Here is a 16319-nt window from a genome sequence, read left to right as displayed (position 1 = left end):
GACCAGACCTAGCCTTTATTAAGTGATTTAAGCTGCTTTCCCTCTATATTTCTCATCTTGGCTGTTGTTGTTGATTTGAATTCAAAAATATCTACTTTGTCTTCTTGGGTGAAGAAATTTTGGAAAACTGTGTTTTATAGCTCTGCTTTAGTGGCACTGTCATCAATGACTTCACTGTTGTTGTTGCGCAGTGAAGGTATTGATTGTGTCTTGCCACTGGTGTGCTTTATGTATGACCAGAATCTGTTTGGGTTTTCTGCCAGATATCGAGACGTAGTTTCGTTGTGGAAATTATTAAAAGCATCTAGCATTGAAGTACGCATTAAATTTCAAACTTCTGCAAAACTTTGCTAATCTTGGGGATTTTGCATTCTTTTAAATTTGGCATGGTCTCCCCCCCCCCCCACACCCCCACCACCACCACCATTGTCTGCAACAGCAATCTGACCCTTTTTGTGTATTATGGGGGATCAGTGCCACCACTTACTAATTTATGTGGTATATATCTCTCAATCACTGTCGATACTACCTCTTTGAAATTATTCCACGTCTTTTTTACGCTTGTGTGATCAGATCGGAAGGACTAGAGACTCTCTCTTAAGAAGACATTAAGAGCATTTTTATCAGCTTTTTTAAATAGATGTACTTCGCATTTCTTTTTGATGGTTGTAGGTGTTACGGTATTCAGCCTACCAGCAACTGCCTTGTGGTCACTAATCCCTGTATTCATCATGATACTCCCTATTTGTCCAGGATTATTTGTTACTAAGAGGTCAAGTATGCTTTTGCAGCCATTCAAAATAACTTTCTGAGAAAGCATTCAGTGCGCAATTTCGGATGATGTTTTATGCCGCCGGCTTTAAACGAATAATTTTTCCAGAATATTGAGGGTAGACTGAAGTCACCAGTGACTATAACTGTATGAGTGCAGTACCTATTTGAAATGAGACTAAAGTTTTCTTTGAACTCTTCAGCAACTATATCTTCTGAGTCGGGGGTCGGTAAAAAGATCCAATTAATAGTTTAGTCAGATTGTCAAGTATAACCTGTACCCATACTATTTCACAGGAACTATCTACTTCACTTTCACTACAAGGTAAACCACTTCTAACAGCAATAAATACTCCTCCGCCAATTTATTTAATCTATCCTTTCTGAACACTGTTAGATCATTTGAGAAAATTTCGCCTGAACTTATTTCCGGCTTTAGCCAACTTTCTGTGCCTATAACTATTTGAGCTTCAGTGCATCTGGTCCTGATGGCTTTCCACTACTAAGTGATTGTAGCTTCATTTCAATTCTATGATGAGTTATCTCAAGATCTGCCATTTCAACATTAAAAGGAGGGTAGTGTTACCATCTTTTGCAGTGAAACAACTTCGGAAGACCGAATTCAGTATTTCAGCCTTCTCTGTTATCTTCCGTTTCGGTGCCAGCGTGGTTGCTGAGAGAATGAATAGATGATAATTGACCCACTTACTGATTTTATATACGACCAAAATCTCTTAGGATTTTGACTCAGGTCAGTTGACAACGTCTTGCTTTCAAAATCATTGAACGCTTCTTTCATTGCTCTCCTTATGCTCATTTTCGCTTTGTTCAGCTTTTGTTTGTCAGCTAGGTTATTACTTCTTCTGAATCTGATATGAAGTGCTCTTTGTTTATGTAGTCCTATTCTAACATGACTATTAAACCATGGTAGATCTTTCCCATCCCTTAAAACCTTACTTGGAACACACTTGTCTAGGGCATATTAAACAGTGGCTTTGAATTTTTTTCCAATTGTTCTCCCCATCTTCTTCCTCATCACCGAATATTTGATGCTGACTGCTGAGATATTCTGAAATTTGTATCCTGTCACCCTTGCTGAGAAATTATATCTTCCTACCTTTCTTAACATTCCTTGTAGGACCCGTCGTCATAGATGCTGTCACAGCTTTATGATCACTGATACCTTCCTCTACGTTAACTGATTCGATAAGTTCAGGTCTGTTTGTTGCCAGGTGGTCTAAGATGTCGCCCTCATGAGTTGGTGCTCCAACTATCTGCTCAAGGTAATTTTCGGACAAGACATCCAGAGCAATGCCACACGAATCCCTGTCTCTGGCACCAGTTTTGATGGCATAACACTCCCAGTCTATACCTGACAAGTTTAAGTCACACCCTATTACAATGGCATGATCTAGAAAATTACTAATGATGTTCTGCAATTTCTGTCTGAGGCACTCTAGAACTACAGATCTTGACCTAGGTGGTCTGTGAAAGCATCCGATCACCATTTTTGACCATTCTTTGATACTCAGTTCCACCCAGATCAATTCACACTTGGAATCTGTGGTAACCTCTGTAGATTTTATCGAATTTTTTACTGCAATGAACACACCGCCACCATTGGCGACTAATTTATCCTATGATAAACATTCCAATCTGAACTGAGGACTTCGTTGTCATTGACAGCTGGTTTCAACCAGCTTTCTGTTCCCAATACTATCTGTGCATTATAACCTTCAGTAAGCAATACTAATTCTGGGACTTTTCCGTGGATGCTCCTGCAGTTTACTAAAAAACTTACCGAAGAAACTGCAACAGTATCTGTCCCACAAAATAAACATTTTGTTCCAAAAATGAAAAACAGTACCAGTTTGATGGATGAGGAATCCAATAATGCATTGCTGGAAAGAAGGGAAGCATCAAAACTGTACAGAAGGCATGCTTTGGAAGAAAATTACATAAATTGCAATAGACTGTATCGTACTTCAGTATGTCCTTAAATAGATTATACTTGTCATTGTTTTGGGTCAGCTCTGGAAGTGTCTAAGACAATTAGACAAATGCCAGCACAAAGCGTTTAGATTGTGCCTGTCGACGCTGACTACCACTCTTTTAGTTGAAGCAAATGAGCATCCCCTACATCTTTGTTTTGACTACCTAAATGTGAAAGTTTTATTCGCACTGTTACTGTTCACGTAAGATCAGATATTGTAAGACATCTGTACCTTAGTGGAGTCATGCTGTATGTCCGGACACTGGATCACTAAGCGTCTTCATCGTCTTGTTGCTCCACACATGGATACCCATTTCTCAAATGAAGCATTTGCTCACAAGAATTATTCTGTTTGGAGCAGACAGCTGTATCTGTGTATTGGAAGCACAAGTTGTAATTGACCTGTCCTTTTTTTCTGTGGCTTTTCAAATAATTGCATATTGGCGAAACATGTTTTGACCATCTACCTATGCTTTGAAGAATAAAGAGGAATGTCGTTGTGCTTACTGGGATTGCAGCTGTCATATTGGAATGAAATTCAAGGAACTCATGATAATGAAGGCTAATCTTTTGGCATTCTTCAAGCCTTTCAACATGCTGAGAAGCACTTTGGCTCTGAGTTTGTTGTCATTTCTGATTCCAGGTCTATTAAGAGATATGCACAGTGGAACATACAACCGTCCAATACCATTTGACATCATGACTCTGATGTTACAGATAAGAAATAGGGATCAGAAATTTACTATGTGCTGTGTAAAAGCACACTGTGACGTATTTGGCAGTGAAACAGCAGACAAGCTAGCCAAAGTAATTGTCTATGACTGAGTGAAGGGGGGACGTGGAATTACCATCTACATATCCTTTAAATTTTAAAATCGGAGAGAAATGGAACACAGACTACCAAATACAAAGGCAAAGATTACATGCCAAAATGAACCCAGTGGCGAGTCCTAACTTCTGAGTCTCACATTTTTTGGCAGCACAAACAGATAAAATACTGCAAGGCATCTCCTTCAACTTCTGGCTGCTGTTGCTGACATGTCACCATAGTGATTTGCTTGAAAGACTTGAGAATACATTGTCTTTTATATGCCTCGAAAGAACAGGTCTATTTTTAATATATTTCTAATGTAATTTTATTTTTGTTTGTGTGTTATGTATTCAAACCATGTTTTCAACCTTACATGTGTGATGATGGCTGTATGAGTCCTGCTCAGATGCCAAAATAATAAAAATATTCTCCTCTTCCTTCTCACTTCCCTCCTGTTTTTTATCATTAATTTTCATTAAATTAGCTTTGCTGTAAATTGATTTCAGATATTTTCAGTTCGGCTGGATTGGTAGTCCTGAACTGGCCAATTCAATTGCAATGTCGGTACTACCTCTCCCACATTTGTTGGTTATTAATTCTACTACAAACCATCACCACATTCCTGAAGAAGAGCCACGCCAGATGACTATTGCATCTGTTACTGCTTTTTTAGAACGGATACATAACCAGTCAGCACCAGTACGTATATAAGTTATCAGTAGAGCTTTCTTCTTATGTTAAAGTTAATGATTACCATATGTATTTATTTTGTTCTAAGCAGACACACACATTTTCTATACATTGAATACATTATTTCTTTTTTACCTTAAATTTGTAAAAGAGCGCTTTCTCCTGTGTGATTGTTTGGTTTGTAAATTAGAGCATATAGTTGTAACTTTCAGGGGATGATACGTGGTGGAAATGACGTGTACATGATAGGAGGCAAGTAAGACAACAAAGAGTTTGTTAAATACAAATGAGATTATTTTTGAAGGTCATAGCTGAAATTAGTATTTGTATAAAAATCAACATAACTCTGTATAGTTTTGTGTATGCTAGTGCATATAATGATTTGTTTATGTTGGGAAATGGTTGTAGCAGAATGATAATAGTGGCTACCTGCAACTGGAAAAGATAATTCTTTGCAGACAGAGGACTTCTTTTGTGTACCTGAAATATTATACTACTACAGCTACACTGATGGAATAAAACTCACAACACCAAAAGATAATTACTGTAGAGATATGAAATTTTCGGAATACATTTGTCTGGGTAACCAATCTAACTGATAAACATTGCAAGATCACAGGTTAAGTCATTGCAAATTTGAAATTCTGGTACGTTAATAACCAGTGTAACTGGCAGAATGTTGAACACAAGCATGCCAGTGTGCATGCATTGCTTTGCACAGGTGTCGGATGTCAGTTTGTGGGATGGAGTTCCATGCTTTTTGCACTAGGTCAGTCAATATAGGGACGTTTGTTTAATGCTGTTTGTGGACGAGGCTGGGGCTGTCATCCAATGATGTCCTGTATGTGCTCAGTTGAAGGCAGATCTGGTGATTGAGCAGGTCAAGGCAACATGTCAACACTCTGTAGAACATGTTGGGTTACAATGGACGTATGTGGGCAACTGTTATCCTATTGGAAAACACTCCCTGGAATGATGTTCATGAATGGCAGCACAAGAAGTTGAATCACCAGATTGACGTACAGTTTTGCAGTCAGGATGTGTGAGGTAACCACAAGAGTGCTCCTGCTGTCATATGAAATCGCAACCAAGACCATAACTTCAGGCGTAGGTTCGAGCATGCAGACAGTCGCAGGCCTCAACTAGACTCCTTCCAACCAACACATGGCCGTCACTAGCACCGAGGCAGAACTCTAGCTTTCATCAGGAAACAGAACACACCCACACCCTGCCCTCCAACGAGCTTTCACTTGACACCAGTTACGTCGCGGATCGTGGTGGTTTGGGGTCAGTGGAATGCACTCTACAGGGCATCTGTTTCAGAGCTGTCCTTGAAATAACCAATGTGTAATAGTTTGTTGTGACACTGTGGTGCCAGCTGTTACTCAGTTTGCTGCTGCAGACTTGGTATGATGTGCCAGAGGCATGCAATGAACATAATGGTCTTCCCTCTTAATAGTGCCACATGGGCATCTGGAGCCTGGTCTTCTTGCGACTGTGCATTCTCATGACCACCCCTGCCAGCAATCGTGTACAGTGGCTACATTCATACCGAGTCTTTCTGCAGTATCAAGGAAGAAACATCCAGCTTCTCATAGCCCTATTACACGACCTGGATCAAACTCAGTGAAGTGTTGATGATGTCTTTGTCACCTTAAACTCATTCTTGACTACCATCATCTCATCACATCCCATCTCAGAGGTAACTAACTCTCACAACCATTACAGTGAGTGTTTAAAGCAAACCTGATTTGCATCCTCGCTCTTATGTGACTGGTGCGAAATCTGAAAAGCCATCATCTTTCAGATATAGAAATATGCCTACCAACTTTTTTATATGTTGCACAAATCCTTTTAGGTGTTCAGATTTTTTTTTCTTCTTTGTCCATCAGCTTATATACATACTTCACAAGCCACCGTATGGTGTGTGGCAGATGGTACCTTGTACCACTACTTGCTGTTTCCTTTCTTGTTCCATTTGCAAACAGAATGAAAGAAAAATAAATGTCTATATGCCTCCACACAAGCTTTAATTTTTCTTACCTTATTTTCGTGATCCTTATGTGAAATGTTTAGTGATGGCTTTAGCCAGCTTCAAATTCCAGTTCTTTAAATTTTCTCAGTTGTTGCCTCATGAAAAGAACGTTGTCTTCCCTCCAGGAATTCACACTTTATTATTAATGCATTACCAGAAGTCATGCAGTATAATTTATAAAAGTGTGCTTACATGTTAGTATGATACTTTTCATTCATGGTTTATATTGCATTTAAGACCACCATACCAACACCGTGACTGGCATTTGAAAGCATTTGTGCTGTCCTTAAGATATTTTTATATCTACAGGGATGTTGGATGGTTTCACTCCCCCCCCCCCCCCCCCCCAATTTTTTTTAAAAAGTCAGATTCACTAGGTGATAGAATGGATAAATATTCTTCCTAGTCTTGTATTTGTAAATCTCTCTTAGTCTCAATCTTGGATGAATTGTTGACAAAGTTCAGGAGTAAAAAAATACACTCTGTACCTACAATTAATATTCCTAATACTTTAAACATGCCTACAAGATTTGCCGTGTCTGATCTCCATGCATAATTATATTTTTTCCACAACAAATACTCTCTCTTAATTAATTGCAGATGGGATATTTTTATCAGTATAAAATCAGATGAAAGTCTTTAAAAAAAAATCAGTATTAGTCTATTTGTGCTAACTATATAAAACATTTTTAAAAATGTAACTTACTGTTGTCTCTATCAATGCATCCTTACTTGCATTGACAGCAATGCTTGGACCACACTCGAAAACTACTAATTTTGCTTCTCTTTCCAAATAAAATGGTAGATGATTAACATATAGTGAAAACAATAGTTACACCATAATAGAACCTTGCTGTATGTCTGTTATAATTTCCCCTCATGTAGATGGTGTGACATCTTTGTGTGAATTATGTGAAAAGCTGCAGTAACTTATCATATCTTGTTTATTTCTTGAGAATTAAAATGACAATATGCTAAGCATGTATTCCATAAAAATGCTATTTCTCTAATAGAGTATTATGCTTCACAAAATCAGATGTATTTATTTAGTCAGTGACACAGTCATCTTCAGTGACACAGTCATCTTCAGTGACACAGTCATCTTCAGTGACACAGTCATCTTCAGTGACACAGTCATCTTCAGTGACACAGTCATCTTCAGTGACACAGTCATCTTCAGTGACACAGTCATCTTCAGTGACACAGTCATCTTCAGTGACACAGTCATCTTCAGTGACACAGTCATCTTCAGTGACACAGTCATCTTCAGTGACACAGTCATCTTCAGTGACACAGTCATCTTCAGTGACACAGTCATCTTCAGTGACACAGTCATCTTCAGTGACACAGTCATCTTCAGTGACACAGTCATCTTCAGTGACACAGTCATCTTCAGTGACACAGTCATCTTCAGTGACACAGTCATCTTCAGTGACACAGTCATCTTCAGTGACACAGTCATCTTCAGTGACACAGTCATCTTCAGTGACACAGTCATCTTCAGTGACACAGTCATCTTCAGTGACACAGTCATCTTCAGTGACACAGTCATCTTCAGTGACACAGTCATCTTCAGTGACACAGTCATCTTCAGTGACACAGTCATCTTCAGTGACACAGTCATCTTCAGTGACACAGTCATCTTCAGTGACACAGTCATCTTCAGTGACACAGTCATCTTCAGTGACACAGTCATCTTCAGTGACACAGTCATCTTCAGTGACACAGTTCCTGTTGGTATAGACCTAGCCTTGAAATTTTTGTGTTGGAAATATTGTGTGCTTGGATAGTAAAGCCCTGAGAAGGTGTACTGTGTTGAATGTGATTTTCAGTATGATACTTCTTTATATTCCTTCTTTATGATAGGTTATTGTATCAGATTCATGATAGCCGAGATGATGGTGGTGGTGGTGGTGGAGGCAGTTGTGTGATACTAAAATCACTAAAATCATGTAAATGCTTCTACTGCTTTTTCAGCCATGCATTGCAGCTCCACTTATTTTTAGATACTTTACAAGCATAAAATCAAGTTTGGCTGTCTCCAAAAAAAGTGGGCTCAATCATAGCATGCCGCAGTTCTGTGATGGTGATAATGGAATGTTTACTGATTCTTGTTGGAGCAGTTGTACCTAAATTCAGTTTCTCTGTCAACAAGAACATTGCTGTTCTTTTATTTTTTTCTTATTTTTAGACACTTGCCATGGAAAGTACATGTTACATACTTTAACTTCCAACCCCTGTTGGGCATGTTAAACCATTATACAGTGTTGTGTTTACATAGATTGAAAGAAATGTTATGAAAAACGCTGCTGATCTTTTGAATTGTAACTAAATGCAATTTCCTTACATACTTAATAACTGGGACTAGAAAAATGTCACACTCTGTTTTTCCAGAAATTCTGAACTTGGACTATCTTGCAATTTGTGAGCATTAAATCTTCTTGGTTTAGAGCTGTAAGCAATTTCAAAAGGCTTCAAAACTTGGACAGTCCCAGGATTTTGTCACTTCTTGATGTATGAATTGTATATGTGAAAAATGTGATGTTTTACAGTTCAAATGAAGGCCTACCACATTCAGTAGGACAATGCCTTGTAAATCACTACAGTGTTTCAACTAGCCTTTTGGCTGATGATAATTTTATGTTTTTATTGACAGCAAAGATTGTAACATCTCTCTCCAAGAATCATATTCTTATAATACTATAAACTATCTATCCACACTAGCCACTTGATCAGAGGTCAGCCCTCTGCTTTCTGAGAACTTTTTTCTTTAGTGAGCTGGACATTCTTTGTACATAAATTGCTTATGTCTATTTGAAGTTGTGGAATGTCAGTAGTTCAAGTAAATGTTGTAGAGATGCATAAAAATGATTAACTTATTTGTTTGTAGGCTTATGGAGGAAATACACTGGTTGTCAGGATGTATCGTACTTACTTTGAAGCAAGGACATCTTTAGCAGAAATGTGGCAGGGAAATCCTGTTCTGACAGCTGTGCTGTTTGGTCTTCCTTTGGGATTCCTCAGTTTAATATGTTATTCGATTTGTTGTGCTGATATCATGGATGCTGATGAAGAAGAAGAAGGTATGATACAACCTGTTATTTATAAAGTATTAATGCAAGTGTCATATCAGTTAGCTGATAATTGAAGAGATACTGAATGAAAATAAAATAAGGTAAGACACTAGATAATGCAAGTTTCTGTAAGTATGTCCAGAGTTTCAATTGTGTTATCATTGCAAGACAAGGCAAAAAGGTCATTCATTAGCAAACAGATTGACTCAAATCTTTATTCATTATTTCTTAGTGGCACAGTAGCAGAGTGCACCAAAGACAGTAAACATGGCAGACAAAGAAACAATACTTACATTTTTTATCTTGAATCTGTTAAATGTGAATTGCTTGTGACGATTCAACATAGTTCTTATTTCATATAATATGTAAAAAGCTCTGATAGGGAGAACAATTGATGGGTGCAACAAAATTAGTGAGACTGATTGTTTGCACTTTGTGAAAAACTCATGTGGCCATTGGTATCACGACTGGAGATAATTAAGCATGTGTGAGAAATGTTCACCAGAAACCCTAATGTATGGAAGAAATAAAACAGCCATGAACTCCAGTTATCATATTTGTTGCCCGTGATGATCATAACGAACTGCCTCATTGTTAACTTTGAGGCGCTGCTAGATTTAAATCTCTCTTTAGTTGTCTCCAAGGCAGCTTCATCTCACTCCCAATGCAGTACAGCAGTCAGTTATATTTCCTAACCAGTCATTTGGCATAACCTGGTGCATCTGGACAATGTCCAATGACATCCCACCTCCTCTTTCACCTTATGATAGTTAACGGTTTTCATATATTATCTGAGCAAGGAGAGGAGAGACAGATTTCATGACAGTGCCCTATGTTAAGTTCCAAGACTCTTCACAGTATTTCATGGGGTGGTTGTTGTTGTCTTCAGACCAGAGACTGGTTTGATGCAGCTCTCCATGCTATTCTATCCTGTGCAAGCTTCTTCATCTCCCAGTACCTACTGCAACCTACATTCCTCTGAATCTGCTTAGTGTATTCACCTCTTTGTCTCCCTCTACGATTTTTATCCTCCACGCTTCCCTCCAGTACTTAACTGATAATCCCTTGATGCCTCAGAACGTGTCCTACCAACCGATCCCTTCATTTAGTCAGATTGTTTCACAAATTCCTCTTCTCCCTGATTCTATTCAGCAGCTCCTCATTACTTACACGATCTGCCCATCTAATCTTCAGCATTCTTCAGTAGCACCACATTTCGAAAGCTTCTATTCTCTTCTTGTCTACACTGTTTATCATTTATGTTTCACTTCCATACATGGCTACACGCCATACAAATACTTTCAGAAAAGACTTCCTGACACTTTAATCTCTACTCAATGTTAACAAATTTCTCTTCTTCAGAAACACTTTACTTGCCAGATCCAGTCTACATTTTTAATCCTCTCTTCTTCGACCATTATCAGTTATTTTGCTCCCCAAATAGCAAAAAGTAATCTAAGACTTTAAGTGTCTCATTTCCTAATCTAATTCCCTCAGCATCACCTGATTTAATTTGACTACATTCCATTATCCTCATTGTGCTTTTGTTGACGTTCATCTTATATCCTTCTTTCAAGACACTGTCCATTCCGTTCAGCTGCTCTTCCAGGTCCTTTGCTGTCTCTGACAGAATTACAATGTCGTCGGCATACCACAAAGTTTTCATTTCTTCTCCATGGATTTTAATTCCTACTCCAAATTTTTCTTTTGTTTCCTTTACTGCTTGCTCAATATACAGATTGAGTAACATCGAGGATAGGCTACAACTCCGTCTCACTCCCTTTGCAACCACTGCTTCTCTTTTGTGCCCCTCGATTCTTATAACTGCTATCTGGTTTCTGTACAAATTGTAAACAACCTTTCCCTTCCTGTATTTTACCCCTGTAACCTTCAGAATTTGAAAGAAAGTATTCCATTCGACATTGTCAAAAGCTTCCTGTATGACTACACGTGCCAGAAACGTAGGTTTGCCTTTCCTTAATCTATCTTCTAAGATAAGTCGAGGGTCAGTATTGCCCTGCATGTCCCAACATTTCTACAAAATCCAAACTGATCTTCCCCGAGGTTGGCTTATACCAGTTTTTCCATTTGTCTGTAAAGAATTCATGTTAGTATTTTGCAGCCATGACTTATTACACTGATAGTTCGGCAGTATTCACACCTGGCGACACCCGCTTTCTTAGGGATGGAATTATTATATTCTCAAGCAATGGAAAGTCCAGGATGGAATGTGACAATATTAGAGAAGGAAAGTTGCTACTCACCATATAGCAGAGATGCTGAGTCGCGATAGGCACAACAAAAAGGTTCACAAAATTATAGCTTTTGGTCATTAAGGCCTTTGCAGCAATAGACAAACACACGCAAACACAACTTGCACACATGTCTGCAGTCTCAGGCCTATCGCGACTCAGCATCTCCACTGTATGGAGAGTAGCGACTTTTCTTCTCTAATTATTATATTCTTCTTGAAATCTGAGGGTATTTAATCTACCTCAAACATCTTGCTCACCAGATAGTAGAGTCTTGTTGTGGCTGGCTCTCCCAACGCTATCAGTAGTTCTAATGGAATGTTGTCTACTCCCGGCGCCTTTTTTTGACTTTGCTCTGTCAGATTCCCTCCGTAGTATCATATCTCCCATTTCATCTTCTTCTATGTCCTCTTCCATTTCAGTAATGTTGTCCTCAAGCACACCTCCTTCCACCTTTCTGCTTTCCCTTCTTTCCTTAGGACTGGTTTTCCATCTGTGCTCTTGATAGTCATACAGGTGGTTCTCTTTTCTGCAAAGGTCTCTTTCATTTTCCTGTGGGCAGTATCTATCTTACCCCCTAGTGATATGCGGCTCTACATCCTTGCATTTGTCCTTTAACCATCCCTGTGTAGCCATTTTGCACTTCCTGTCGATCTCATTTTTAAGCCTTTTTGCTGCTTCATTTATTGCAATTTTATATTTCATCCTTTCATCAATTATATTCAATATATTTTCTGTTACCCAAGGCTTTCTACTAGCTGTCGTCTTTTTACCTACTTGATCCTCAGCTGCCTCCTCTATTTCATCTCTCGAAGCTACCCATTCTTCTTCTACTTTATTTCTTTCCCCTGTTCTTGCCAATCGTTCCCTAATGCTCTCTCTGAAACTCTGTACAATCTCTGGTTCTCTCAGTTTATCCAGGTTCCATTTCCTTAAATTCCCACCTTTTTGCAGTTTCTTCAGTTTTAATCTACAGTTCATAACCAATATATGTGGTCAAGAGTCCACATGTGCCCCTGGAAATGTCTTAAAATTTAAAACCTCGTTCCTGAATCTCTGTCTTACCATTATATATTCTATCTGAAACCTTCCTGTGTCTCCAGGCCCTCTTCCACACATACAACCTCCTTTCATGATTCTTGAACCTAGTGGTAGCTATGATTAAGTTATGTTCTGTGCAAAATTGTACCAGGTGGCTTCCTCTTTCATTCATTACACAGAGTCCATATTCACCTACTACTTTTCCTTCCCCTACTATTGAATTCCAGTCCGCCATGACTATTAAATTTTCATCTCCCTTAACTATCTGAATAATTTCTTTTATCACTTCATACATTTCTTCAATCACTTCATTTGCGGAGCTAATGGGCATATAAATTTGTACTACTGTGGTAGTTGTGGTCTTCCTGTCTATCTTGGCAACAATAATGCATTCACTATGCTGTTTGTAGTAGCTTATCCGCACTCGTATTTTTTTATTCATTATTAAACCTACTCTTGCATTACCCCCATTTCATTTTGTATTTATAACCCTGTATACACCTGACCAGAAGTCTTGTTCCTCCTGCCACTGAACTTCACTAATTCCCACTATATCTAACTTTAACCTATTCACTTTCCTTTTTAAATTTTCTAATCTACCTACCCGGTTAAGGGGTCTCACATTCCATGCTACAATCCGTAGAACACCAGTTTTGTTTCTCCTGATAACGACGCCCTCCTGAGTAGTCCCCGCCCAGAGATCCAAATTGGGGACTATTTTACCTCCAGAATATTTTACCCAAGAGAATGCAATCATCATGTAACCATACAGTAAATCTGCATGCCCTCAGGAAAAATTATGACTGTAGTTTCACCTTGCTTTCATCCGTTTGCAATACTAGTGCAACAAGGTCGTTTTGATTAAAGTTACAAGGCCAGATCAGTCAAGCATCCAGACTGTTGCCCCTGTAACTACTGAAAAGGCTGCTGCCCCTCTCTGACCCTCTTGATGTTTCTTGAGGTGAGTTGGAACCAGACCCCCCCCCCCCCTCTCTCTCTCTCTCTCTCTCTCTCTCTCTCTCTCTCTCTCTCTCTCTGCCCCTGTAACTACTGAAAAGGCTGCTGCCCCTCTCTGACCCTCTTGATGTTTCTTGAGGTGAGTTGGAACCAGACCCCCCCCCCCCCCCTCTCTCTCTCTCTCTCTCTCTCTCTCTCTCTCTCTCTCTCTTTCTTTTTCTTTTTCATTTGTCGTCCATAGCTATGCTAACATGGCTCAGCTCCAGATGCAATCAGCCCAGTCACCTCCACTCAATGGATACACTTCAGACGACTCACATTTGTTGAAAGATAGCTACTTTTGGTGTAAAGATAGTAAACCTTTCCAGTTGGACAGCCACACCAATCCCCGAGAGATCTCACAACCAACACTGTCACACAACTTTACTTTGCTAATGAATTACAAACAAGGTCAGCAAAGAGATTGAAAGCTACAGTTATACAGCAATAGAGCAGAATAATAAATGTTACCTTTTCAAAGGAACCACCATGGCATTCACCAGTGGAGATTTAGAGAAATCACAATAGTAATGATCTCTGGTCATGGCTGTTTTCTTTCATCATCGTGTCCGTGCATGTGACGAGTGTGAGGGGGGAGAGATCTGTACTGTTGCACACATAAACCAGTTCTAAAACAAGTGTGACTGGGCTTGACAGTCAACAAGTTGTCTGTCTGCATGAATAGCCACTGACAAACTGTGACCAAGGGACAGCTGGACCATGCTGAATATACTGGCCAACATGATGTACTTCACTTGAGTGACTGCTTCACAGCATGTGCCATCTGAATCCTCCTTACCACCACCAGCTTTTCCGAATTGAACACGAGCTCTCCCTGCGATACATCCTACATCTCCCACATCCCCTCTGATCTTAACCTTCCAGTCTGTGTCCTTCACCCACCTATTTCCTTTCTTGCTTCCACTCCTGCACTACACACCTTTTTATTCCACCAATGCACCCCTTTTTGCCCCTCACCTGCTTCTCTCTCTTTCCACCCCTCCATTCAGACCCCTGACAGCACCTAGCAGCCCTACCCTGTCCCCAGCATGCCCCTACATGCTCCCACAAGCAGGCACTACACGTTTCCCCACCCCTTCCATGCTATCCCTGCTTTGGCCCTCCCTCTGCCTTTCCCAGCCCCAGCCTTTTCCTTATCCCCCCTTCCCACACCCACCCTCACTCCCACTCTTACTCCCACTCCCATGTATCCACATATCTCCCTTCAGCAGATCGAGTTGGCTATATGCAGTGTGTGAGTGATGTGCTTCTGTGAATGTGTCTGTTTTTTCTTCTTCAGAAGAAGGCTTTTTGGCCAAAAGCTCAAATGTATATCTGTCTGTCTGCAACTCAGCCTTTCCGCTATACACTGTTGTGACAAACGTCATGGGATAGTGATATGCACGTATACAGATGGCAGTAGTATCGCATATGCAAGGTATAAAAGGGCAGTGCCTTGGCAGAGCTGTCATTTGCACTCAGGTGATTCATGTGAAATGGTGTCCAACTTGAGTAAAGCCACACAAAGGGAATTAAGATTTGGAACATGGAATGGTAGGTAAAGCTAGATGCATGGGACATTCCATTTCAGAAATTGTTAGGGAATTCAATATTCCAAGATCCACCGTGTCAATAGTGTGCCTGTGCCAAGAACACCCCATTCCAGTGTTGTCTCATCACGGGCAATGCAGTGGCCAATAGCCTTCACTTAACACCCAAGAGCAGCAGCATTTGTGTAGAGTTGTCTGTGCTAACAGACAAGCAACATTGTGAAATAACCACAGAAGTCAATGCAGGTCGTACGATGTACGTACGAGTGTGTGGCAAAATTTGGAGTCGATGGACTATGGTGGCAGACAGTCTACGCTAACAGCATGACATAGATTGAAGCACCTCCCCTGGGCTCATGACTATTTTTGGTTGGACGCTAGTTGACTGGGAAACAGTGGCCTCATCAGATGAGTCCCAATGTCGATGGTCGGGTTCAAATGTGGCAAAGACCCCACAAAGTCATGGACTCAGGTTGTCAACAAGGCACTGTGGAAGTTAGTGGTGGCTCCATAATGGTGTGGGCTGAAACAATTATGGAATTTTTATGGATGACAAGTCCAAATTATAAAATTCTGCATCAAGATTAGATGGTGTTTCAAACATTTAATTACTTGCAGAGTAATACAAACATGTACACAACTGTTTCTAAACTGATCACAAAATTTGTTTTGATAAATTGTCCACCAGTTAAGTTGTAGCTGACTACAAAATCATCAAAGTTTATTTGGCCTTGACAGTTCAGGTAGTAGTTCATTATTTTCAGCACTAACACATTTCATTTCATGATAAATGAAATCAACAACAATTAAATTCTTTTCACTCCTTCCAACTACAAAGTCATCTTTCAAACAATGCAAACAATTACCTCTTCATTATCATTAACCATTTAACCCAAACCATTAAAATCTTCCACTTCATTAACTTCAGGATTAGGTTTTGTTCACTTAGGTATTTGACTTTGTCTTCAACATTCTCTGATTAAACTATTACTTTGTTTCTGCCTACTGTTAGCATTTCTATTCCAAGAATCTCATTTTTGTATTTTTCCTCATCACTGTTTTTTAAAGTTTGCAAGTGAGCCAAATTGTCCTGGATACTAATTTTT

At 39.6% G+C, this 16319-nt stretch overlaps 2 protein-coding genes across 3 annotated transcripts in view; both read left to right on the top strand.

Annotated features, from left to right (window-relative positions):
* LOC126175457 (jouberin-like) overlaps positions 1-16319 on the top strand; it is a 457590-nt gene that overhangs the window by 52425 nt on the left and 388846 nt on the right. The gene's annotated exons all lie outside the window — the stretch shown is intronic.
* Positions 1-16319, top strand: part of LOC126175460 (protein disulfide-isomerase TMX3) — a 352285-nt gene that overhangs the window by 333433 nt on the left and 2533 nt on the right. The window contains exons 9-10 of one of the 2 annotated variants that reach the window (XM_049922267.1): positions 4082-4274; positions 9191-9383. The exons of the other annotated variant lie outside the window; for it this stretch is intronic. Of the exons in view, the coding sequence (XP_049778224.1) occupies positions 4082-4274; positions 9191-9383 (386 nt within the window). The remainder of the gene's footprint in view (positions 1-4081; positions 4275-9190; positions 9384-16319) is intronic. 2 annotated transcript variants of the gene reach the window in all.

This window comes from Schistocerca cancellata, chromosome 3 (genome assembly GCF_023864275.1).
Source record: "Schistocerca cancellata isolate TAMUIC-IGC-003103 chromosome 3, iqSchCanc2.1, whole genome shotgun sequence".
Taxonomy (NCBI): Eukaryota; Metazoa; Arthropoda; class Insecta; order Orthoptera; family Acrididae; genus Schistocerca; species Schistocerca cancellata.
The sequence above is the reverse complement of the archived record's forward strand: the minus strand, read 5'-3'. Positions and strand labels throughout refer to the sequence as shown.